We start from the raw sequence: 27894 nt of genomic DNA, 5'->3' as shown, positions 1-27894 counted from the left end.
CCAGCAAAAATGGGCGAGGTAAATAAAGATGCTGTTGAGAAATACTTGGAAAACAACCCCCAGTTTGCCAAGGAATATTTTGACCGCAAAATGAGGGCAGAAGTGCTGGGAAGCATCTTTCAAGTGAGCCCTGGAGATGTGAAGGAAGGAGTCAGCTTCAAAGACATGTCTCGTCTGGAGGAGTGTAACATACTTTTTGAGCTGCTGACAGAAATCCAGGATGAAGCAGGCTCTATGGAAAAGGTTGTGCACAAAACCCTGCAGAGGCTGTCACAGCTGCTGGCAGCTGATCGGTGTAGCATGTTTATGTGTCGTTCTCGAAATGGTATTCCAGAGGTAGCTACAAGGCTTCTCAATGTCACTCCAACTTCCAAATTTGAGGAGAATTTGGTGAATCCAGACAACGAGACTGTTTTTCCTTTGGACATCGGGATAGCGGGATGGGTTGCGCATACCAAGAAGTTTTTTAATATACCTGACGTGAAAAAGGTGAGTGATTTCACTTGGGGGATGGGTTTCTGTGCATTTGCTTACTCTACTTTCTTCCTGCAAAGGGCTTGTGGTTTGGAGTCATTCTTCAGAAACATCCCTGAGACAGAAATCCGCACATAAACAAGAGAAAAGCAACACAAAATAATGCTTCTAATCCAGAATTACACCATGTAGCCTAGTGAAGTAGTTCTTGAATCCACACACAATAATCAAAACCTGATTTACTGTAATAATGAAGGAGAATATCAGATTAATAGAGACCAATGAGTACTTGTGTTTCTGTTGAACAAGGCAGGAGTCTCCTACTTTTTTTCCCAGTATAGGTCTGCAAGTGCTATCCCTTATCATTTGATACTGCCATAAACTTGTCTCTGAATATAATTTAGTTGTAGCTTTCACAATTAGAGTGCTTCCTTACAATGTGAACGAATCCAGATGGAGATGATGTCAACATATATATTTGGCTTCATGACTGTCTATGACTTTAAAGTAGCTTCGAATTATGAATATGTCCAGGTCCAGGACTGTTCAGAATCATCTACGGAAGAAAAGCTTCTCTGTTGTTTTCACAGTTCTTGTTGAATTTGCACAGAATTACGTGGTTGATTTAATGTGCAGATAGGGTTAACAACAAATGTGAATGATCTGGCAGAAATTAAACATGCATCAATAAGAACTGCCTTACAAATGGCTTTGAAATACATAAAGAAAGGCAAATATCCTTTGATTGTTGCAGATTTATTTTAAAAATGCTAACCTTATATAATAAAACAGCAGCAGCTTCACCTCTTTTGATTCTTCTGTGGAAAAGCTCAGTGTAATCACATGGCAGTAAGATGATTTTATCCAATGATATCTGAGTTTTCCATATTTCCTACACTGACAATTTAAAATTATGGAGGATTTTAGAGAAACCACCTCAATGTCCAAAGATCAGTGGAAATAATGGGTGTCTTTATGCACTCCAATTTTCTATTTTTTGTAGGAGGTAAACAAATAATACATTTTGTCATGTTAAAAGCTGGCAGGCATAAAAGAAGGACTACTCTTAAAGCTCAGAATCAATAAAAACGTGTGTACATGAAAAGAATATTCCATTATATAGTAAACTACTTCAGATGTAAGTAGGAAGCATGGAAACAAACAGAAAAATAAGTGATATGAGAAAGCAAATCAATTGATTTTTAACCACTAGGTTGCTTTCTTCAGTGGCTTCTGCTCTGACAAGAAGCATATGACTTACTGCCGCTTACCACCACATTTGGAGATTGGAGGATAATCCTTCTAAATTCATAAGGCTGATTACATGAGAAAAGATCAGGAGGATCAAGAAAGATGTGCCTTTTATCAGACACTGCATTACTCCTAAATATCGTTGTGTGAGTGGCACCCAGAGCAAGGCTGCTCAAACCTATCTGCACTTTCTGTAGGATTTGTTTACAGTTTTGTGAGAAATATAACTTAAATAGTGAGACTGTGTGTCTATCTAGCACTGCTAACCATACATTCAGCATGCCCAAATGAATTGCTTGCTGAATACCTATTCATCTGTTATTCAGCCACTCTTGAAGTAGTATTTGATATCCATTTACTCTCTTAGGATTCCTGAAGTCTGTGCCATTAGGCCACGCTTAAAAAATGCAATCAAAGCATGGAGCCATTAATCCACTTTTAGTAACTGAGTGTCACTGAAGTGTTAACATTTTACAAGTTAATTGCAAAACTCAAAGGGATTTTTCAGGAACCAAGTTTTGTTATTTAAAAATAACTATTAAGGTCTCATAATTGACAGCATTTCCACTCCATTGGTAAAAAAATCCAGAGTCCAAATCCACACTCTGCACTTGTAAAGATCCTACTAATGTCACCTTATCTTTGTAAAAAACACAGAAGTGCAAGTTCAGCCAGTAATGTTTAAGGAATATAGTCGGTCTATGGCAAAAGAAACAGTCAGCCACTGAAGCCTTTATCATATTTTTTGAAACAAGCATTAATTTTCAAATCACTTTGCTTGCACCTCAGTCAGACTAGATTGTCTACTAGCCAAATCCCAAGCAAAAAAAAAAAAAAAGACGAGTTAATTCTGAGAGAAATGTTGTCCCATTGTCTTGTCAGAATACGAAATGCACAATGGATACAAAATGCAGAATGAATGATGGCTGCAGTGCTTTAAGGATATCATGTCTAACCACTTTCTATTATTGACACAATCCATATCCAAACAGCACTGCATTTTCTTTAAATCATGACAACACTGAAAAACCCACAGTGAGCCATCATCATGCTTTAATCACCACCCCTTCATAACAAGGGAATGAAACAGAAGATCACAACTGCAATCAACCTTCAAAAAAACAGAGGACTTCACTTTTAGTGCCTGGTAAACAGTTCTTGAGAGATTACCTCCTTCAACCTGGAAAAGTACCAATAAACATGAGGAAGCTCCTCATCCTGACTAATGCTTCAGAAAAGAAAAGCAGAGGAAAAGATACAGACTTTTCATAATTAACTTAGTAGCAAGAACAGACTCCCCCCACAAGATTAAAGACTTGTTGACAGCAAGAGCTAATAGTATTTAATCCAGGATTTAACAGCAGTGAGAAATAAGAGGCAGACAGGACCACTGCTGTACTGACTGCCTCACGTTGTTCCCAGGGCCTAGCAGAGTATGCTACTCAAACGTTCAAAAGTAAAATAACAGGCTGCATAAAATCTGATATGTCCATTATTATCCTATAAATATTAATATTGACAAAATTATAGAGATTACGTTACATTCTTTCCTAGTGGATCATTTCCAGATAGAACTAAGACCTAAGAGAAGAACTTCTGAGGAATTAAAATCTCACAGTCTCAACCTGTGAAAGCCAGCAATGACTATATATATTTGCTTAAATCCACTATGTATTTAAATTATGAATGAGTAAATAATAGAGCATTGAGAAAGTCCGTGCTTCCATCTCAGATTGAACAGTCAGAGCACTGATCATTGTGGCACCTGATTTAACCACTGGAAACATGCAAAAAAAATCATCTTAAATAAATCTTCAAGTTGTAAGCATTTGCTTCAGCCCTTTGTAAATTGAACCAGCTTCCATTTGTATGAGACCTTTTTTTCTTCTGGAGATCTACTTCTCTTCAATTATAAAGTCTGGGAGATACTTTCATATTGGGACTTCCTTGAGTGACAGCATTTTCAGAGTCATGGAATGCATCAGACCCTAAACTCTGTGATGCTGGGACCTGGAATGAAGAAGAGACACTCCATCCTTTCTCTTGAATTTACACCACATTGTAAAAATAACTTAAAGATTATCTGAAGACAGAAGAGATCAAGTGGAAGCATGGTGCTCAGTGCTTTGAATGTTCACAGTGCAGTGAGGAGGTCTGGACACCAAAGACACTGTCCAGATGCTGGACATACACAACCATTCTGGTAACGTACAGTAGTAGTCCTGGGACCTGGTATTGATCTTAGACTCCATCCTTAGGCAAGAAGCGTTTGATGGAATCATGCTCATCCATGTCAAAAATACAAAGCACTGGGGAAGCATAGGAGAGAGGAAGATGGTAAATGACAACTCGCTGATCTGAGAATGGTAGTGGGAAGGGATTAGGGAGGAAGAAGGAAGAGTGGGAGTCACTTTGTCATTAAGCTGGTAGCAGGCCTGCCATTTTGTAATGAGATGTCTCAGTTCTTATCCCCTAGGAATATGATCTTGAAGAAGAAACCCAAATATCCAATGAATTGATGAAGCAACAGATGTTAGATGAAGTTTCACAGGCCAGAGGTAGATTCTTAAAACAACTTTGGAGGGAAATTGTTGAGAAACAAACTCAAAACTCTTAGAAGAAATAAGAGCCAAGATGCACAATGCTACAGAAGTACTATCTTCCTGACTGGCTAGAATGCAATGAGAATAGAAACAATCACAGCATCAACTAAACATGAGGAAGAAAAAGAGAGGTAGCTTTTTACCTGGGTTGAACTCTCACTGTGTGTACATGTTAATATCTGTTCCTCTATTTCATTTTGGCATCTTGATAAGAAAAAGACTGTCATAAACTTATAATCAAAATAGCAAACATTAAGTGGGAAAATGGAAATTTGTTACAATCTATTATAAAGACAAAGATTCAGTCCATTTATAAGAAAACATTGTAATACAGAAACCAATTTCTATTAGTCATGTTTTCCAGAAAAATAATAATAAAAAAATCACACAATTAATTCTCTCCTTGAATTGTGTTTGAAGAGGAAATCTGCCAAATGAAAAAAATAAAAATTAAATATTAAAATGAAAGGTTCCCCTTTAGGCTTATTTTCATATTTTATGTGAAAAAATTACTTAAAGAATTGTAATAAAAACTCAGTTTCATAAATTATCAAAACATCTGCTACCTTTGGTAATAAAAAAGCAGAAATGTCTGTGACATGACTGAAAAAGTTAAATCCTCAAATGCACATAATTCCTACTTGCATTCATATTCAAAACTCCAGTGATCTTGAAGATATCAAATTCAATCTGTTCCATAACTCCAGCAAGTTAGATGTTGAACTATAGCTGTTCTATATCCTTGATTTTTTCTTTTCAAATGTGGCCTAGTGAATGGCCAAATCATTTAATTGTTTTTTTGTCTTGAATGAGAATAGTGATAGTGTCTTATGTGATGGCAGGTGCTTTTTATATTCCATTTACAATCAATTGTATCATTCTGATACAAAAACCTTTGTGTTGTGAAATTAGGATAAGCAGAAATGAGAGGAGCAGCGGTGTAACACACCAATTCTCTAAAACTCATCAGCAAAAAAGTTTTTTGAGAAATCTGAGCCAATAGAAGACAATCAGTGGGAGAACAAAATATCAGGAAAAGGAAAAAAATACTGCAAGGCTATCAGAAAGAAAAGCAGAAATATGTACAGATGGTGCACATAAAAGTGTAACAAAGATGAGAGTGTGACACTGGGTCCTGATTACATAGGTTTCTGTGGTTTTTGCTCCAGACCCATTCCTGGTCATCCGTGTATTTTACCTGTCTGACCTCACCTATGAAACCCAGAAGCACACAGTAACAAATCAGTGGTGAAAGGTGGAGGAAAATAGGCATTGGCAGTCTTGGCGCAAGCCACATAAGCTGTAGGATTAAGTCTTTCCATTTCTCCTCCACTGTGTTATTATTGGAGGCACTTTGTCAAACTTAAAATGGGGAATTGGCTGCATAGCAAGGTACTGATGCATCATTCAGAGGGAACACAGTAAGGGATCAACAGAATGACTTTTCTGAATGGAAGTAATTGAAGGTGATGTGCAAACCAAACTGTAAATGTCACCTGTGAGGCACAATCAAAATTACATCATATTGCCACCAAGAGAGGCTCCCAATCAAGGAAACAATGTTAATGAAAAGTCTCATTTCATAATAGGTAAATCGTATGCATAGTGAAGATACTCAAAGAGGACGAGATAATAAGCAATCAAAAGTGAGAAAGTACACTGGAAATATGAAAAGTCTGAATTACTTGATAGTTTTAACTGCTGGTCCTATTACCTCAGATGAACCAGCATAAGGAATCTTTACCCTGACTGGACAAATAGGGAAGAAGGATCCATATTCCTTTATGCTTTCAACTGATTTGCTTCTCAAATTTTTCCCTTTGTCTTTCTTTCCAAAATAACAAGGATCACACTATCTCATTACTTAGAACAATTTTGCATGTTTCTGGTCAAATTTATATTCCGAGTAATTCATGTTGTGGAGTGTGATCTGGAGGTTCCCAGTAGTGTCAAGCTCATTTGACCGAGGTTACATTTTGCCACTCATTGCATTTTGCCAATCAGAAATGCTCAAAACAGTGCATTGTTATGGAACACAGTGTTTCAAATCCTAAGATAACATTCTGAACGGGGAGATGCACTTCTATTATTGAATACTACATGACAGTAGGACAAACTTTAGAACAGCGGTCTTCATCATGATGTCAAATATGGCATAGAATTAAGCATGTGAAAATTTAAAAATCCTGAAGGACCCTTTTTTTATAGTTTGCTTAAAAAAAACCAGACAGTGAGCCAGAATTCATCATGAAAGAAATAGCAAAAGGAGACAGAAATTAATGCATCTCTCCTAAGAAAGGAATCGAGATCTGCAGGAACAAACATTAAAGAGAAACAAGATGGTTTCTTCTTCTAGATGGTCCACCAATAAGAACTTTCCAGAACCAATAAAGTAACACTGTTTTTTTGAAAACAAAACATGATGCAAACATGAAGGAAAATTATTATCTGCTCATATAGTTTGAAAATAAACTGTCTTTTTCTCCACTTGATCTGATTACCAACACGAACTTACAGCTATGTAGCTCGAGTTCACAGTTGGCTGTATCTCAGCAAGCAGGCTTATTATTAAGCACCATCCAAGGAAAATAAAACATACTTTTAGAAAGAATTGTTTTTTTCCCTTTCACAGGGGTATAATCACACTTTTCACAGCGGTGAATTACAATTTTGTAAACTCTACTGCTACCAATTAAATAGAACATAAATCGAAGAGAGCTAAGGTTATCTAAATTAAGTAAACATAGAATATTACATTGATAACTCATTGGTAAAAGGTTTATCATAATAATGTGTAGTAGTACTTGCAAATTACAGTGAGATAAAACTGGTGTCTTGGTTTAGAGAATGAAGAAAAATGAATTAGTCATTCCAAATAAACTGGCTAGAATAACGGTCAGCTGCCAAACCCCTCTCCAGTCCTTTCTTTAATCACCTGTAACAGAGGACAAACACAGAGACAGGTCCTGATTTTCCTCTCATGTGAGCTGGTCCTAGCTTACTGCAAGTCCAGGATACGTTGAACAGATCAGCATATATTTGCAAAGCTGACTGTAGTACTGTAAGAGGCTACGTATCTTAGCTTCAAATGGAGCTAGTAGAAAACACTTGCAAATGTAGAGAATTATGAACAAATCCCCTTTCCCTCATCTGTTTTATGATTTAACTGAAAGCTGAAAGCTCATGACATCACTCTAAAAGATGGCTCAATTTATAAGGTCAGGATTAAGTTAAATTGTCTGCCTTAGTACAATCATAGAAGCAGCAAGATATTATTCTGGCTCTGGTACTAGAAAGATTATTTGACTATGAGCAGGATTTTCCAGATATTATGAAAAGTACTTTTCTTCAAATCCAAAGGCGCTTATGTTCTCAAGAGAAAATATTTTAAAACCTTGACTGGAAATGAATTACTACCAATTATGAGCAAAATTTCCAACATCAAAAAGTCCAAATCAATACACAATTTTTTTCTTGTATGCACAAATCATACATAATTCAAGTCTTTGTATATGCTGTGACAAGCTTACCAATGTGTTATATTTTGAGCTATCTGCACTGAACTATCCAGGCACAGTTCACGTTGGCTTGTCGTTAACATAACTTTTGGTTTATTGACATAGACTTCCATCCTTTAAAATCTTTCTGTCATCTGCAAAAATCTTATGACCAAAGTGCTTCTTCCCGAGCACCACTATTTGTACCTTCAGTTAAAGAAGTTTAAGACTCATCTGCTGCATCTAGATTATTCAGCACACTTTGTGTAGGTCCCAAGCATTCAGAGACCAGGAATTCAGTTAAGTGAGACATCCCTATACCTTCCTTCTAGAAAAAGAGAAAGCAACAACACACAGCTAAGTCAGGTGCATGCCAGCTGGGAATGCCTCACTGCCAGATGCATTTTTAGCCATAAATACTGTAAATAGTTTCACAAGTAGTTTTTAACACCATGTGATGGGATAGTATCATTCATTTTATCTACAGAAATTAACAATAATAAATATCAATGTAGTTATGAAGTAACAACACATGCATTAGACTATCAGGTAGCATCGAATTCATTTTATTCTCCCCGCCCCCCCTTTTTTTTAATCATTTTCTGTTTTCAATTTCTCAAATAAATCTTCATTCCAACAAAAATCTGAAAAGAACGTGGCTGCAGTATTCGTAACCAATTCCTAAAAATGCATTTACAGTCTGTGATACTGTTAAATAACGATAATACTTTAGGCAGTATCAATTTACTGCACCATGAAATTGTGCTTATATCATTGCAAATATAAATTATGAAATAACAATAACCATTTACTTTTGGTATGATAATTAACAGTAATGTATTTAAGCTGTGTTTTCGATTTTTTTTTCTTTTCCAGAATAACCATTTTTCAGACTATCTGGACAAAAAAACTGGCTATACAACTGTCAACATGTTGGCAACCCCAATTATGCAGGGTAAAGAGGTGCTTGCTGTTGTGATGGCTCTCAACAAATTAAATGCCAGTGAGTTCTCAAAAGAGGATGAAGAGGTAATAAACTACCTACTACACAACAGCACAGTCACTAGTTCACCAAATAGTTCAAGTGAATCTACTTCATGTTTTGAAAATGTATCTTATTTTTGTTTTTGTGTTTTCTTTGTTTGTTTGTTATTTTTAGGTCTTTAAAAAATACCTCAATTTTATATCTTTGGTCCTAAAAAACCATCATACATCATATCTCTACAACATTGAATCCCGAAGAAGTCAGGTATAGAAGAACTTGTAAATGATAATACTTCGTTTTTGCATGAAACCATTATTCTCACTATCTGATAGTCTCAGAAGCTTTGGAGTAAGAAAAGCATTTTATTAATTTATTTCTTTAACAGTAATTAAACATATTGCTTTATTCTGGAATATATTCATATGTGTATGGTTGGTTTGTTTCATTCAAATGCTTTCTACTGTTGTGAACAGCTCTCTTTCTCTTTTGTTGTAAATAGATGCTTTTGTGGTCCGCCAACAAAGTATTTGAAGAACTAACAGACATAGAACGGCAGTTTCACAAAGCACTGTATACTATTCGCATGTATTTAAATTGTGAAAGATACTCTGTTGGTCTGCTGGACATGACTAAAGAGAAGGTACCATTCATTTTGCCTACCTGCTAGCAATGTGTTACTCCTAACATTAAGTTATAAAATCTGTCCTCCTAACTCATGGGTTCTGCCTATTTCCAGTGTACCTCTCTACAAGACATAAAGATTCCATCCTCTGTAACTCTTTGGGATAATTCATATAAAATCTGAGTTACAAAAAAATCATATGTAAAATGAGCATGGTGAAGCATATGAATGGGAACTGTTGAATGAAATCTGAACCACTGATGGATCACCTGGGGCAAGCACTGAGTCAGCTGCAGGAGCACAGGTGAAGGCAATGCACTTGTGTGACTGGAAGGGGTGGAGTCTGACTCCAGCTCTCCCAGACCCCATTTAAGGACTGACCACCACTAGGGAAGGTTCTCTGGTTAGAGATCCCTCCTCTGTGGAGTTCTAGGTGAGCCTTGACCATCAGTGGCAGGTGAGCCTTTCCTAATTTACCAGTTGTCTTTATACCATCTGGGTAAGCCATACAAAAATATACTGTCCACCTTCATTATTTTGTGTGAGTACTATCCTTTCAGGGTATTTCACCCTACATTATACAACGATTATAAACATGAGGCCTAATGAATTTTTTTGTTTTTTGCATTGCTAATACAATCTGAGTAAAGAAAGAAGTGTAGTTTGGTCACTGTTTTATAAATTCCTGAGTACTAAAACACCTGAAGTCTACAACTGAAGACAAGCTTCACATTAGCCTGAAACTTACTGATCAGCATTTCTTGCCTGGACAATACTGTATGGTTTGTTACTTGTTTTCTGAAATGTGTCCATAAAACTCTTGTGGAGAACAAAAAAGATTGTTATCCACAGTTCTCATGTAATCTCTGAACACAAAACTGATTTTTAATTTTGCTAACGTCTGCGTATTATTTTGTCAGGAGTTCTATGATGAATGGCCAATCCGGCTTGGGGAAGCAGAGCCTTACAAAGGTCCCAAGACACCAGATGGAAGAGTAAGTATATTATTTTTCCTTTTGATTAATCTTAAATTTGACATTGAGGTTGCACAGGTAACTTAAATGTTTTCCTCTTTTTGTTTAGGAAGTCAACTTTTATAAGATTATCGACTACATTTTGCATGGGAAAGAAGAAATCAAAGTCATTCCGTGAGTACTCCTTGGCAGCCTGTTAATGTAGTTAGGTTTATTGCTGGGACAGAATACTAGCATGTCTGTATTTGCAGAAACCATCTAATTTCATTCTCTCTCTAAAGGTCACCTCCAGCAGATCACTGGTGTCTTATCAGTGGGTTACCAACATATGTTGCTGAAAATGGATTTGTAAGTTCATACCAAAAGTATAAACTACAAGCCTTAATGCATGAAGTTCTTCTGACTGAGCAAAAAAAGAAAAAATTCTTCTTTCACCCAAAGTCTCTGAAAGTACTATGCTACTTCCAAAGTCAAGTGAATCACTAGTCTGTATGGATACAAACCCACAGCACTAATGGCCAAAATACCAAGAGAGTTTCCCTTGATTTATGGCAATGTTATAGGAATAAATAACATGTTTGATTTTACTTTCCAAATGTATGAGCATTACAGTAAATACCCAAATATGCACAGTTAAGTTTTTCTTTCTTTTTCTCATGTCTTCTGTGTAGCACTAAGTTGGAAAACATAGTCTGGGCCAAATCAGCCAGAAGGCATGTGCAGTTGCATACTGGTACAGCACTAGTTCAACATGACACATAGCATAGCCAAGATATGTAATTTAAAGCTACTGTGAATGACAGCTATTAGTAATTCTGTGTCATTTTTAATAGCAATAAAGATACAACCTTTTGAGGTAGAATTCAAATTATTTACTTCTATAGTTTCCCATGCTACTGAAAACTGGCACAGAAGTTTTCTTAACCTTTACGTTTATGAATTGTGAGGTTACATACATAAGGCACTTTGGTGTATGTGCTCCAAAATGATATGTCAGAATATCCAGAACTAAATTAATAGGAACAGTTTTATTCTTTGTAGCTAGCTACGATGCTCACTGCTGTTAGCTTAAAAAAGAAATAGAGGCCAAGTCGTAGTACATTGTATTCCCTTTAAATAATGTCTCCTTATCTTTATATTGCAGATTTGTAACATGATGAATGCACCAGCAGATGAATATTTCACATTTCAGGTAATTTGAGTAATGTAAATAGTTATAAACATTGTGGAAAAATATGCTAAAGCTTTTCACAAATTAGTTATATGACTGAGTACGTGAAAAATTTCTCCTTTATGATTCATGGCATTTAGTGTTACGTGGCCTACATTAATAGCTGAATTACTACTTTCAAAGAAATATGCAACATTTCTTCCTCTCTTTCTTTTTCTATAGAAAGGACCTGTGGATGAGACTGGATGGGTTATCAAAAATGTCCTTTCATTGCCCATTGTCAACAAAAAAGAAGAAATTGTGGGAGTTGCAACATTTTACAACAGGAAAGATGGAAAACCTTTTGATGAGTATGATGAACAGATCATTGAAGTAAGTTTAACAGGATTACAAGCCCTAAGGAGCCATATGATGCTAAACAAACAATTTTTTAACAGGTTATATTAACATCTAATCAAAAATCTATCTTCCTCACCATAGTTTAAGAACGATTTTTACTCCATTAATAAAACTAAAAATTTATGAGGTCCTTAACATTCCAACAATGAAACAGTCAGGTATTTTTAGGTCATTTGACTCTCTAATGATGGTCAGTGTTCATAATTAATGTGAGTGGGTTAAAAATGGGATGGAATGGAACAAATCAGCTGCAAGGAGCGTTTAAAGATCACCTAGTCAAACCGCCTGACCACTGCAGGGCTAACCAAAAGTTACAGAGTAATATTAAGGTCAATATCTAAATGCCAAATATTAGCAGATGAGGCATGCTTCTTATCAGTGAACATGCCTGCAATCACAAACTCTAAAGGAGTTCATGTGCTTTGGCAAGATATGATATTACACACTGTATTCAAGTCCCCAGGCTAACCTGAACTTTGTAATCGCCCAACTCCAGTGTGTAAAATGGGGGTATGGGCCCTTAGTTACACAGGTTGAAACTAACAACGTCCTTAAAAGCTGTGAGGGTCAAATGGCACCTGTTGATAGGAAGGAAAGGTCATCTAAAAGGTAGAATTGAGTGTTGATTTTAAAAGAGCATGACCAGAATGTAAATTTTAAAAAGTTTAAATTGGTAGTTCAATTTTATTGTCATGGTGTTACATAAACTTTGCTTTGTTTTGTTCCAGACTCTTACACAGTTCCTGGGGTGGTCTGTGTTAAATACTGACACTTATGATAAAATGAACAAGCTTGAAAATAGAAAAGACATAGCACAGGAAATGCTTATGTACCAGACAAAGGCTACTCCTACCGAAGTTGAATCTATACTGGTGAGTTTCTGTCCACAAAATTAAAGTAGGAAATTTGCTACACAAACCCTGAATGTACTGTTTGTTTTACATTTTCAGAAATACAAAGAGAAATTAAATGTAAAGAGTATAGAAGAATGTGATGAAAAAGATCTTATCAGGATTTTGGTAAGTCAATAAATGAAAATTTGACTTCTGGAAGTATGTTGATATAAAATAGTAATGGATCTTCCCTATTGAAAAAACTGTATATAGATAGATTTTGTTTGATAAAATTTATACCAGCTATCAATTCCACAACTAGATGAATCTAATTTAATTTAATAGTACATATTTAACTTCTTCAGTTCCTTCATGAACAAACTCCACTGTTAACTATAGGGAAATACTGTTTTCCATAAATGTTTTAATAGACCTGGATATTGATGCAAGGTCACTTCCATTTTAAGTAAGAGAACACGTACAGGACTTTCTAGCAGAACTAACCTACATTCCCATGAACTACCCTGCATTTCCCTAGGCAAAGAAGTCCAAATGCAGCAATAAGATACCTCACAGTGATGAAACAGATTTGATCTAAGCAGTTAAGATTTTCCTTTTGTTAAAACAAAAATGAGCCACTTTCTTTCTAGATTGTGTGCTCTTCTGGCTGCCTTAATACTTCTTCCTAGAAGGGGAATGCCTTTTTGAAGCAAAATTCCTTTTGTGCCCATTTACTACAGTTTCTTCTTGTTGAACAGTCCTGAAGCACATACATGGTCTAACTGAAATAAAACTAAAAGGTGTGCTTCAGGAAAGTAATGGATGAAGCTCAACTGTAAACGGAACAATACAGAACCAGAACGAAGATGAAACATCAGATACATGCAGGATGGTTGACTTCCACTACCAGCCACCACACATTTCCTCCTACTATACCACATGTGTTAATGAAGGCATTAACCATGGGGAACAGATTTCTTTAAGCTACTTTTAGTTAACGTATATGCTGGAGTGCAATGGTGTTCAAGTTTTGCTGGCTCTCACAGAAAAGAGGTTCATGCAGCTTGTAAATAGTGAAACCAAAAAACATCATCAGACCCCAAATGGTTTCACATACCTGCTAACGTAAACATAGATAAATTTTACAATACCTTTCTATTTGTACAGCAACAATTAATTATGATAGTGCAGGCTTCCAAAGGTAATAATGTTGCATGAATTTTTAAATCTCTAGAAAGCAAGTAAAATGAGTTCTTTTAACATTGCAGTGTTGCAAATTTAAAGGTCTAGTATATTCGGTACTGCCAAGGCTACATGCAAGTGCTTTATCCTATTATAAGGACTGGAATCCCAGATAGCTAATAAGATAAAGCAGGTGTTTCTAGATCTGATGATTCACAAAGTAATGGGTCTTAAAACACCACTGTTACAGGTTTCCTTGTCCTTGACCTCAGATCAGAGCAAATTTAAAGGGAAATCCAACCAAGGGAGGAAGAAGTACTGTTCCATAGATGTTCATCCTCATTAGTTGAAATATGTTGTCTAGGAGCAAATAGATTGTTATAATTTTCCTTATCTGTAAAACTGAGATTTATTGGCTACATGGTGGAAGAGAGTCACTGTGATCATACAATCTATTTTTGGGTTGTACCAGATTTCCCTGAATTGTTTTCTGAATTGGGGCATATCCTTTAAAATATTCTGCTGCTCTCCTTAGGCTTCGGGATATATAAATGAAAACAGTTACAGCACAGTTTGCCAATGTCACTATTACCAGTTAGGTTATTCAGTGTGAATCAATAAAATGTATACAAAATAGGCATTTTGAAATTCAGTGCAAGCTTCTTAACCTTTTCATCCTCAGAACTTAGAACTCTTTCAGAAAGTTCTTCAGTTCATTTGTATCTGCCCTTCAGGGAGAGAAATATCCCTGAATGTCATCCACTCATTTTCCCCTAGAAAAAAGATGGAAGATCTTATGAACTTATGCTGTCCACTACTTCTGCAATAAGCTTTTGTTTTCATCATGGGTCATGACTGTTCACAACAGGCTGCTGCAGGTTACAGAAGACAATTCTAAAAATCACCACCAACACAGCAGAAAAAAGCAAAGGACTCTAAGGGATTTAAGTAAACCACAATAATTGTGAATTCTACAAGCTTTGTACATTTAAGCCTTGAATTTTTTACTTTGAGATCATTCAAAAACAAAGTGGTCAAGAATCTAATTCAAGCAGACAAACTAAGACTAATAAGCTTACTCACCATTTAGACATTAATTGTGAATTATTACTGTTCTAGGATTTTTCACTGCCGAATAAACTCTGCAGGTTTCTCTATTAAGCATACATAGTTTATCACAGGCACAAAGATAGATTGTCATGGGAGACAAGGTAAGGCAAATTAGTTTTAAGAGTATATTGTTAAGAAGCAAGCATCAGCATACTAGAAGATAAAAAATGCACAGGAGTCTTGGCTTGGCTATAGGTTCTTCACGAGAAGACAAGGCTAGAAGTAAGTAACCATGAAAGCAAGCCTTCTGTCATTACAAAAAACACAAAAACCTGTAGTCATAGTATATTCTACTGTTAAAGTAAAAAAAAGTTTTGTTCTAGGAAGGTTATTTTTGGTCACAACTCCATCAGTATTCATAAGATTCAACAGGGATGACAACATTTACCAAAAAAAGATGGGCTTGAGAAGAACTGCAATTCCAGGCCAGAAGTGGGGAAATAACATGATTTTATACAAGAAACAACTCCAAGACCTGAGATTTCTTCACTAAGGAAATGGAGATAGTCCCAACCAATTGTGACATTCTTTTTTTCGCCGTTGTGTTTCATAACATAATACATATTAGATGTTTGAGGTTAGAATAGGCATGCTGTCCTTATACAATGTTCCCAGTGAAGTAAGAAAAGAGTTTTGCAACTTTGTGCTTGCCATAAAAATCATTCTGCTTTTGACTTTTCCTAACAGAAAGAAGAATTACCCGATCCCAAAGATTTAGAACTATATGAATTCCGCTTCAGTGACTTTCCAGTTACAGAACACGGCCTGATAACTTGTGGGATACGGCTGTTCTTTGAGATAAATGTCGTTGAAAAGTTCAAAGTCCCAGCAGAGGTTTGATTTATTTTGCCTTGTTTGGATTTATTTTAGTATAGAAGACTGATTGTAGGTTCTTTATTATAGAAATAAGCGATCCTAAACATTTAATAAAACACTTGGATATCTGTCGTGAAAGACTTAAAACTGATCCTGAACTTGGATTCCTGTTCAAGGAATTAAAGCAACATGCATTTACATAAGATCTATTTACTATTTGCAGTTTAATTATTTTCGTTTTAAAAACATATTATTCCAGTAATTTTATACAAATTCCACAATTTCCTTCCAGTGAGCAGTATGTTCGCAATCACTTTTATTCATAATAGGTCCTTACAAGATGGATGTACACAGTCAGGAAGGGTTATCGAGATATCACTTACCACAACTGGCGACATGGATTCAATGTGGGACAGACAATGTTTACTCTGCTGATGGTAATGTTGCTAATATCAACCTTACATTCATTACTTAGCTTTCCTTTCAAGGAAGGTGCACAGTAATAAATGCTTGTTTACCTTTACAGACAGGTCGAATAAAGAAATACTACACTGATTTAGAAGCCTTTGCCATGGTTGCTGCTGCTTTCTGCCATGACATTGATCACAGAGGGACCAATAACCTGTATCAAATGAAGTAAGTAACATTAACAGATTTTGTAAACACAAATATATGGATATGCATTACTCCCAGTGGCAAAAGAAAGAACAAATTAACAGATGTGAAAATATACTGCAGATATTCCATGAATACATAGCATGAAGGGATGTGAAGAAAGGCTGATGGAGATGGGCTTGTTTAGCTTGGAGAAGGCTCTGAGGAGACTTCATTGCAGCCTTCCCATACTTGAAGGGAGCTTGCAAGCATGAGGGAGACCGACTTCTTATGTGGTCTGACAACAATAAGGGGGAATGGCATTAAACTAAAAAAGGGGAGATTTAGGTTAGAAGCTAGGCAGATTTTTTTTTACTCAGAGGCATTGGAACAGGCTGCCCAGAAAAGCTGTGGATGCCCTGGAGGAACATAAGGCCAGGTTAGATGGGATCCCGGGCAGCCTGATAAAGTGGGTGGCAACCCTCCAACCTAAGCCATTATGTGATTGACATTCATCCTACAGAAGATGAGAATTCATCATGGCAGCTGAAGCAATGACAAAACTCAAAAGCAGAATCCTAGAAGGATCTGCTAGGGTTGCAATTCATTTTTAGGAGAGTCTGCTGTTCTAACTATCATGAGAAGCAAAAAGGAATTTTTAGGATTTTAAAAAGAAAGCATCATAAATCTCTGAAGACAATCTAAGCATATGGCAGACAAATTCATTTAACTTATCTGACTGCCTTAGTTCCAAAATTAAACTTCAGTGCTCTGTCTTGCTACACTGGTAGTAAGTCAAAATTAGCTTCAATAAAAAGAGTAGAAAGTACCTAACTGGAATTATTTATTTATTTTTCTTTCGAGATAGGGTAAAGGCATTTTTCTGGAGTGGGATTCAGGATGGGGAACATGAAAAGGCCAGCTTAGAAAGAGACGGGAATTCAGGTGCATTGTTTTCTCAGCGTTCTAGTGGCTAATGTGCCTAGCTTTTTTAAACAGTGAGTTTACTGATCGATGTAGATCCTTTCCTAAGAGATGATCTCCTCAAATCATGTACAGTTCAAAACTACAAGCTTGCTTTCTGCCACAAAGTTAATGTGCCAGTAAGTTATATACCATGATGCTAAGCTTTGCAACTTGTATTCCTTTGTGCTCTAAATGGACAAAAAGACTTCATTGTGATCTTTTCCTTGCTGTTAGTAGATTCTCATAACTAAAAAACATAAATTCATATTATTTTAAACCTGTTTATTACAGCTTTACATGTTATGGTGAGGCCAGGCCCACTGTTGAAGAGTGAGAAATCTACCCTTTAGTCTTTTGAGTGATTTGTTAGTTCTGTGTGCTACCCAACTGAACACAAGATTCTCAGAATATCACATGTGCCAGGAGATTCAAACCATAATTTTATGAGTACTGTTTCCATTAACTGTATCTCCAGAATGATTCATCCTCCTCCTCTGTCCCTGGACACACTCAGCCCAGGAGAGGAGGTTTCAGACCACGTGCCGGGGCAGTGACGTTAGGGGATTTTCTGATTATTCCCTGGGATTCTCCAGGTGACGTAGGAGAGAGAGAATGTCAGATGCGGATTCTTATTCAGCTGACTGCCTCTCATCCAAATAAGTTTAAGGGGTTTTTAAATCTTCCTGCTGTGGTCTTCCCTAGCTGAAAGCCCTCTACTTGAGGTCATACACAGTAAAGCTATTTATAAAACCCATCAGCTTTATGACTACAGCCTGTAAGTCAATCTCATCTATAAGGGGAGAAAACACAGGTAGCCTATAACAATACACCTTGGTTTATCTCAGGAAACAAGTTTTTAGCCAAGGGAAAAAAGGAAGAAAATACACTGCAGAACAACCTGAAGCTGAATGATAGGACATTTCTCCCTTCTTCCCACTGCCGTAGTCTGAAGCAGAATTACCTTGAAAATTAGACCAAGGTCAGAGGGATTCTTTGTGCTTTGTGAAAAGACTGAGCACATCTGAGCAACCAGAATTTACACAGTTCGTAAATCAGTGATTCCGGGGGCAGGGAGAAGCCAAAGGGAGAGAGGAATTAAATTCCATTATATTAGTACATTATGTAAGTTAGAATCACAGGGGACATGGTCCACAGTAATTGCAGATAAAAGTCACACCACAGAATAAATTCTAAAAGATGGATTAAGCTTATTTTTAAGAGATACAGAAAGCATGTAAATTAAACAGCAGAAAGGAATGTGCAAGATGAAAGAGATATTCAAAAACACAGCTGTCTGTCAGCAGGCACTTTCTAATTTCTATCTAATTTCTGTCTTCACCATCACAAGAATGAAAGCAACTTCTTGCTCTGCCTCATATTAGTGCTGATGATATATATTAAGCTAATGAATAAGCAGATCAATAGCAAACTTTTTTAACAGGTCAGCTGCTCCACTGGCAAAGCTTCACGGCTCTTCCATTTTAGAAAGACATCACCTGGAGTACAGTAAAACTCTACTGCAGGATGAGGTATGTTTGCATGAATCTTCTGCTTACAGCAATAAACACAAAAGATACAAATAAATTAAATTTCACCAGGTCTTATTCACTTCGCTAAATCCAGATTAAGAAATTATACTCAGAAATTTAAACCAAATTTCTTACTCACTGTCTACTTTTAGAGAATAGCAGCTTGTCCTGTAGGCCTCACTCACATGGCTCATACAAAACAGCTGAAGTTGGTGAAGAAAATGAAAGCTGCTGTAATTAAACAGCTGCACCTGGCTCTGAGTTCAGCTGCTGGCTCTGTCAGGGAGGAACAATTGGATGGAGCTGTTTGCAGACGATGCCCTCATCCACAGACCAGGTCCTCCCCCCCCCCCGACCCACCCACCCAAACAGGTCAGCCATCATCATGGCTCTGCGGCAGCTCCCATTGCAGATCTCTCGAATTAAGCAGATATTTTTTCCTTTTCTTTCTGCCACCCTCAAGTGGTTTTCCCCCTTTTCACAACCACATTTCAGAGCTCTGCTCCTCACTGTGGGCAGGCATAGGCATTCCAGTGGCCCATAGGGTCACAGCGGCGCCATGTTGCTCCCCCTCAGGCTGAACAAAATGTCCGCCCTGAGGAGCCCTGTACCTCCTGCATGGGACAGCCATTTCTCCCTCATCAGTGCCCGGCTCTGTCCCAGATACAAGGGGAAGGGAAAAGTCTATTTATAACTATTTAATAAGGTTTTTTGGTTTTTTTTTCAGGGAAATAATAAGATAAAACCATGTAGATCTGAAACCTCGTGGCTCCTCTATCCCACTTCTTTCTAGCAGTGTGGAGGACACTCACTTCCACATCTGAAAAAAATAAAAATAAAAATCCGCAAAACAGATTTATTACTTAAACAAAAAAAGGTAGTAAATAAAATAATTTACCGTCATTGATGCAGGGGGTGTGCTTTTTCAAATGTGAGATGCTGTGGACCGACCATCATTTCTGGATGGTCAGGTTTTTGAAGGTGCTGAACAGGGGTATCACAACAACCACACTCTCCTCATTTTTGGAAAAAAGAAAAACCAGGGCGCTCCCAAAAAAATGCAGGGTGTGGTGCTTCCATTCCCTATTTGTGGGAAAATGGACACTGTGCTTTACTGAAGCAGAGTCCTAATAACACCACGGGTAATTGTGCTGAGCCAGGCTAACTGGAAGAAGAGGTCTAGAGAAACACACAGGTCCATGGATGTGACTGGCGAAGAAATAAGGCAAAGCAGCCATTTCTTTATGAATTATATAGAATCCAGTTGATTTTCTTTGGTTTTAATTTAGATGTAACAATAGCAGACCAAGTCAATATGCATTTAGTCATTTGTGCAGCCTCTGGGGGCAGCACTTTAAACCTCCATACACAGTATTTAGACATTTATTCTGGTTCCATCCAATTTTCATGACTCTGTGCAGTCCCATGTGACTTCTTTGATTTCTCTCTCCCTATCTCTGCCCCAGCTGATCTCTATTTTCAGAAATATTTTGCACTTTTCCATCTTTCCTCTTAAAAGGTGGTAAAGATTTAGTTAGTATATACAACAATGTTGTGAAAAATATACAGCAGGATGTGCTTATTTGGATCTCAGTATCAAACATTTCTGCAGCTGTAACTGACAGAAATAATGGGATTTAAAAGCTTAAGAACTACTCTTGAATGACAGCCACCTTTGAAGAACTTTTTCTTTGTAGTGTTATTTTGATGTTGAGTGTATAGTTGACCATGCATACAGTTTTGCTATACTGTCCTATGGGGCAGCCCATAGAATACAAATCAAAGACAGTCTTGTAACAGGAATTGAATTCGTAAACTTTCCATCTTGCAGAGTTTAAACATCTTCCAGAACCTAAATAAGCGCCAGTTTGAAACCGTTCTACACTTATTTGAAGTTGCAATAATAGCAACTGACTTGGCTTTGTATTTCAAGTAAGTACTAAATTCTGTGTAACTTCCTACTGAAAAAAATGTCAATCCTATACTATTTACAGCTGTAGGTTTTTGCTTGTTCTGTGCAGGGTAAAGAGTTGTATTATAACGTGCTTTTAGTAAGCAATTCTCATATATATAAAAAAAAGACATTCTTATTTTCATTATGAGCTTTCAAATTTCAGAACATATAAATGTCTGTAATAGTTTGCATACATTTAGTAAGTCATTCAAGTATGCATTAAGTTACAAATATATGCCAGAAATGTAAATTTTGTAGCCTAATTCTAAAGTTGTCTGCATGCGTGATATTTAGTGTACCATACTGCAATTATTCATATTGAACAGGAGCATGCTTATGACATAAAAGACTTCAAAGTTAAAGCTATCCATCCAACTTTACTAACTTAATATGCTTTTATAAAGGTTAATGACTCTTTGGGTTTTTTTTTTGTCCAGATGTCTAATGACTGGGATGATTTAAAGATAGGACACAAGAAACAGTTCAGTAAGATTTTCAGAGGCAACTACTAAATTTCAATGGAAATTAACCCCCGTTATTTCTTTCATTAGAAATGCAAATTAGAATATTTATTAAACAATAATAAGAAACACTTTTCAGAGTACTTCTGTTAATTTTAAACAATTTTTTAGGATATTTGAGGGGACAGTTGTTAGTATTTGCTTCTTTTCCCAATTAATTATATTACTGGAAGGAATATTACAAAAGAAAACATAATACTGAAGAAACATTAATGTCTCTTCAGTTTAATATGCAGTCAGGAAACTTGTTATTTGGATCTTCATCAGTAACTCTATAATACTACTTCATATATCAAGGGCATATAGCATAGCAGCATATAAATTTGTTAGGTTAACTGGAAACTTGGAGTTCAGGGAGAAGACGGTGTCACTTCGAGACTACAGTGAGTAGGATGCAGCTTCAGAACAGCACATGTATGAGAAATACAGGATTTGTTTTCTGTTTTATTTTTAATGCGGGAATTTTGTTCACTAATATATAGTTTATCTGTATGTTTTCGCAGGAAAAGGACTATGTTTCAAAAGATTGTGGATGCAATTGAAAAAATGGAAACAGAAGAGGAAGCTATTAAATATATATCTATTGACCCAACCAAAAAAGAAGTCATCATGTAGGTTGTCAATAACTTGCTCTTTATTCATTCAGTTAACTACAGACACATTTCAAAAGTATTAGGGCATCTAGATGTGCAAGTTCAGATTTGTTATCTGATAACATCAACAAAATATGTCTTCTCAAAAGGTACATCTGTCTGCATCTTGGGTATCTAAATAGCTTAAAACATGGATCCTTTGTTGGTGGTTTTTTGTTGTGTTCTTTCTGGTTTTTGTTTGCTTTTTCTTCCATCACTCTAATTATTATAACCTTGTGCTTTCACAGGGCAATGATGATGACTGGATGTGACTTGTCTGCTATAACCAAGCCTTGGGAAGTGCAAAGTAAGGTAAGTACTTTTCAAACAGATAATCCTGCATTTGCTATCTTTTTTCCCGCCCACTTGTGCCTGATGTCATGAAAAAAAACAAAAACAAAAGAACACATTACTTATAATTTGATAGATATATAAATATTTGCACCCAACCACCTTTCTCAAAATCAACCTCTGTGTTTCTGTCACTGAGAGTACAAGGGCTATCTACCCTTTCTAACCCTTCTCAGTCAGCTAAAACTGCACTCCCCAAATCTACTCAGAAATAACGTAGCTAGCAAGAAATGAGTCCTATTTTGTGGATGTGAACTTAGTAATAATAGATAAATAGTAAATTGAAAGTATGTCCATTTAAACAGTAATATGCCAGTTCTGAGACAAACAACATTATTATTATTTTTAAGAACTGGAAAGCCTTGTTCTTACCTTTCTTCATCTATTTATTTAATCAGATCTACTGTTTTCAGCTTACATTTCCTTTGAATTATGATTTTCAGGTTGCCCTCATGGTTGCAAATGAATTTTGGGAGCAAGGTGACCTGGAACGGACTGTACTACAGCAGCAACCAATTGTAAGCACTAAATAATTTAACTGTGTTAAGCAATATTGCTTGTGATTTAAATATTGAATAGATAATGGCCCATGATGATTATCAGTTCATTATAACCAAAGGCATGATCTCTACATAATCTAAATTACTGCTATTCTGTTCTAGCCCATGATGGACAGAAACAAAGGTGATGAACTACCTAAGCTCCAAGTTGGTTTCATAGATTTTGTGTGCACGTTTGTATACAAGGTAAGAATAACTTCTTTTTTTTGTTTTCCCACTGAGTGGAACAATTAACAACCAACAGCTGCAATAAGGAACAGCTAACAACCAACAGCTGCACAATTCTTATTTATTGGGTAAACCACTATCACTACTGCCACATTTCTTTTACTCTTTTAGATTCAGAAGAATTTGTCCCACAAAAAAAATTCAAGACATGGTTATCAACAGAGGATCTCAATATAACTTGAGAGCCCTAAGTGTTTGTTACTACCTTCCTTGAAAGACTGAATTGGAAAGTCCTCTCTGGTTCCTTAAAGTCCCATTAAATATAAGTACATGATATCTAGAAGGATACAGAGATCAGTTAATGGCAAAGGAAAAGGAACAGAAAATTTGCAATATTCTGTAAGGATAGCTATTGTATATTTGGAAATTGTACATATGGAAAGCACTTTAATATCAACATTCTTAATCTCCATTTGGTTTTTAATATTGTCTTAAAATGTTACACAGAAAAGTATGACGGATTATTTCAACAACTTTAGGTACATTCTAATCTCCCTGGAATTATACTAGAAAATAGTAGACTTTGGTTCTATATGCTGACATTGATAAACATATCAGGAAATAATCAGCTATCAAAGTTATAATTTTGTTATACGAACCAGACTTTTCAAATGTGGAATTAGGGAAGTTACTACAATGTGCAGCATATCAGATCTATTCTATCACTATGTACATTATATGGCATTATTATCCCAACGCAATATATTCAATGCCACCACTGCATGGACAAAACATGCTCTCAAACATGCACTGGCAGATACTGGCACTATATTAAAAATTCTTTTCTCTTCTACAGAAAACCTACTAACAAAAAGAAATGGAACAAGTGGTTGAAAAACAAACAAGTCAAAACCACAGACTATCAATTAAAATTAATTCATCAAGCATACAAACAGAAATAATTACTTTTATTAGAAAAATGAAAGCAAATGCTTTCTCTGCAAAGCAGCATTTCCAGAAATTCATACTTTACAAATCAACAGTGTTTTCACATTTCTAATTCATTAACTTCAATTGCTTGCATAGGAATTCTCAAGATTTCACAAGGAAATTACACCCATGTTCGATGGTCTACAAAACAACAGGGTTGAATGGAAAACAAGAGCTGATGAATATGAAGAGAAGATGAAAGTTATTGAGGAACAGAAGAAAAAGGAAGAAGAAGCAGCTGCCAAAAAAGGTTAAATAAGTTCTAATTTTTTCATTCGTATATAGGCAGTTTTTCTCTCTAAAATTCACACAGGATAAACTTTTCAACATTCCTTACACTGCCAGTATTTGAGTTAAGAATTAGGTGAATTAGCTTTGTCTTTAGTTGGAAGAGGAGTAATCTTTAAAAATTACACAAATCCAATACACTGACCTTATTTTCTAATCTGCACAATTACAGAAAAGACAACCATCATAGAAGTGAATATATAATTTATTTTGTCTTAAGACATAAAACTGATCATTAACAAACTCTATTTATCTGTGAGTGCTACAATCATTTGAAATATGAGATGTATCAAAATTCTGCACAATGTAAGCCTCAAATTTATTCAGGTGCTTTCTTTAAGCTGAAAATAAAAATATAAGGGATGAGACTGGAGAGTGTGCTTGTGAAACAAAGAAGTCCCAGTACTCTTCCATATTTGAGATAAAGCTTTTGGTTCTAGTTTCCTAACACTGATTTCTTGGCTAAAATATGTTCTCTCATAGTACAAACCCAATGCTAATCTTTCCAATACCTAAAATTGAAAGTATGGTTTTCCATATGATGAACAAAATGACAGTCTGATGTTTATATAAACTGAAAATCTCAAGTGTAAAAGTGAAATTAGTTGTTTTATTCTGTATTGCATTTGAAACATCAGCTCTGATAATCAGCTGAAATGAAAAGATTCAGAGATGAGAAAAATGTGTGTGATTTTTAAAGAATGATTTACTGACAGCTAGTTTAGGAAAAAAAGTTAGTTTATTCTAATAGTGTATTTTGCATTTTTAACACATAAAACAGTACTGAATAATTTGTTAATAAGTGTCTGTAGGAAATAGGTGAGTATTCTTCAGATTTCACATAAAAAGAGAGGTTATTCAAGGCTATGTATCAAGTTACTGTCAGAATTTAAAGTATAACTAGAAAATAATTAGCTCATGAAGCAAGTGTTACTAGGGTAAAATTCAAACAAACATTGTTGCACCACTTCCAGTTTTCATAGGAATTAGGCCCACCCCATTGTGTCCCAGATTTATTCATTTTTAATTTCTGAGAACTAGCTGGTTCTGAATAAGAACACTGGAATGCACCTACAAAAACCAAACCACCCCAGGACCTGCACACAAACCTCCATACATTTTTGCATTCTTGGCAAAGAGAATAGTTACTGAAATCTTATCCTATGCCCTTAAGCATAAAGTTCTTCTGAGCTAAAAATAAAATAATAATTTACAAATTTAGGACTTATACTCCCACTGCTTCTACATGAAGTTAAGACCATCTCACATCATTGGTATTCTGGAGTTCCTCACATTACTAATTTAGAGAAATAAGCATTTTCCCACAAGGCACTTCACACAGGCTAGCATGGACAGACTGATTAACAGGAGCTAAGGATCTGGACTTCTTTGCATATCATAATTGGCATCAAAAAGTGTAAGTGAATTATTTTGTCTCTTTTAAATGTGCACTGGAATGAGACCATACATATTTGTAAAGAACAGATCTGACACCGTCAAAGTCAAGGCCATGTAAATAAATGCCTTTGTTAAAGAGTCAGATCATACAAACAGTAATATGATGCATGCTGAACCACAGTAGTCTCTAGATCACACTGACCTGGCTATTCTGAACCATAGGCAGAACACAAAATAAACATATTTGCTGAACCACTACAGTGGAAAGTTCAGAACAGAAAGCATAATACAGTATTAAGAAAATGAAATACATATTTAGTAATGTAGTGTTGATTATATCCACAAATTACAGAGGGTAGGACACTGATTATGTGACATGTTTCAATGCAGGTGGAAAGGGTCGAAAATGACCTAGTAACATGGTGATCCACAGCTTTGAAATGTAAGTTTTAATTCTAATATCGGTATCTTACCTTAAATGAATCTGGAAACGCAATTTATCACATTGAAACAAACCTTAACTATGACCAATAAACATCTGTGGAATCATTTGAGAGAGACATTACAGAATCAGTAGCTATAAAGTATTAAAAAGCAGTCTCTCTGTCTTAATTGGTTGTTACCAAGGGATTCATGCAGGGTTGGAATAGAGTTTATACAACTAGGTCAAATTAAAGTTTTTGTTCCATCTCCTTCAAAAATAGTTTCCAAGATGATATTAATTCAAGAGTTTTCCTCTTTAGCATGGCTGACATACCTCAGTTTTGTATGTGTGGGACAGTCTTACATAAAGTACTGAAACTTTCCAGTAAGAGTGGTTCAGTGTGTTTGGTTCACTGAGAAATGTTAGCATCAACTGCTACATCATATATGTATAGGTATATATAACATGTATAGTTGTTGCAATCTCCATTTTCCTGAACAAGTAGTAAAAACATGTTCCACTTTCAGAGAGTCAAACACACATAATATCCATATCACAAAAGCAATGTTTTTAAAACAAGAAAGTAAAGCAACTGAAAGTGACAGGAAGTACTCACTTAACTTTTCTTCTGTGTTTTTTAGCTGAAAATGCAGCCGGAGGTGGTGGAAGTGGAGAGGATGGAAAATCCAAAACATGTATAATTTTGTAATTCTTTATCTCAAAGACACTGTTTCTGCTACAGAAAAGACATCTAGAAAGAACTTCAATGAGCCCAGTGGATTTCTGCTTCGCATAGAATAGCCTAGATCAATCTCTTAACAATCCTCTTAAACACTCGCCATTTGTTGGAAATAATTTTTACTGGAATAAAAATAAACAGTTACAATTAAAAACTAAAAAATCAAAAGACAAAAGAAAAACTAAGTAATGGTGCAAAATACATAAATGTGCATTTAGATACTTTTTCATGTCACTCAATTTACATACAGTATTTTTATCAAAATAAGTAACTTCTGCACACAGTCCAGAAAAAATATAAATATTTTAATAGATTATCTATGAAATTACTGAATGACATCTAACATGTATAATTCAATCAAAAAAAATCTGTTTAATAACTTGTATATTTAGATTTTTATATTGTGTATATCTCTATAACTACATCTACAGCATATTCCACATTCAAATGCATTTTAAAACTTTATGTACCTCCAATGCACCTTCTTTAAACTGCAGTGAAATGAACAGAGTTTTCTAGTATCTGAAAACCAATGAACTGACAAAATTCAGTCTGGGGAGGCAGAGAGTAGCACAAGTAGAACGCATCAAAATTCACATTAGCTCCCCTTCCACAACCAAGCAGACAGACTGCACACAAATCAGCCCTTCGTAAACAACAATCTCTCTACAAAAACAGTCTGTTATTAAAGCACGACAGAGACCACTCCACTCCTACTCTGGTCCCATGAAGTTACCTCCTCCTGCAGATGAAGGAAGGAAAACAGCTCCTATATCACACATCTGTCTGAACATTCAGGGGAACCAATTTCAAACCTAAGAGAATCTGGAGGTCAGAGACAATTCCTGTAACAAACAAATTTA

General features: G+C 35.8%; 1 protein-coding gene across 1 annotated transcript; it reads left to right on the top strand.

Moving 5' to 3' along the window:
* Positions 1 to 9: 9 nt before the first annotated feature.
* Positions 10 to 27153, top strand: PDE6C (phosphodiesterase 6C). The gene is made up of 22 exons (XM_065746156.1): positions 10 to 489; positions 8702 to 8854; positions 8985 to 9074; positions 9310 to 9450; positions 10353 to 10427; positions 10516 to 10580; positions 10688 to 10754; positions 11551 to 11598; positions 11800 to 11949; positions 12705 to 12848; positions 12927 to 12995; positions 15789 to 15935; positions 16247 to 16354; positions 16444 to 16553; positions 18919 to 19006; positions 20838 to 20938; positions 21985 to 22092; positions 22362 to 22425; positions 22908 to 22982; positions 23127 to 23210; positions 24279 to 24432; positions 26934 to 27153. Exons 1-22 carry the CDS (start codon positions 10 to 12, stop codon positions 26999 to 27001), a joined length of 2589 nt encoding a protein of 862 aa, XP_065602228.1. The 3' UTR covers positions 27002 to 27153.
* The last annotated feature ends 741 nt before the right edge of the window (positions 27154 to 27894 follow it).

Source organism: Cyrtonyx montezumae, unplaced genomic scaffold, assembly GCF_038088225.1.
Source record: "Cyrtonyx montezumae isolate F1298 unplaced genomic scaffold, pur_monq_1.0 scaffold_4, whole genome shotgun sequence".
In the NCBI taxonomy this organism is placed as follows: domain Eukaryota; kingdom Metazoa; phylum Chordata; class Aves; order Galliformes; family Odontophoridae; genus Cyrtonyx; species Cyrtonyx montezumae.
Note: the sequence above shows the minus strand (reverse complement) of the source record. Positions and strands in the feature narration are given on the sequence as shown.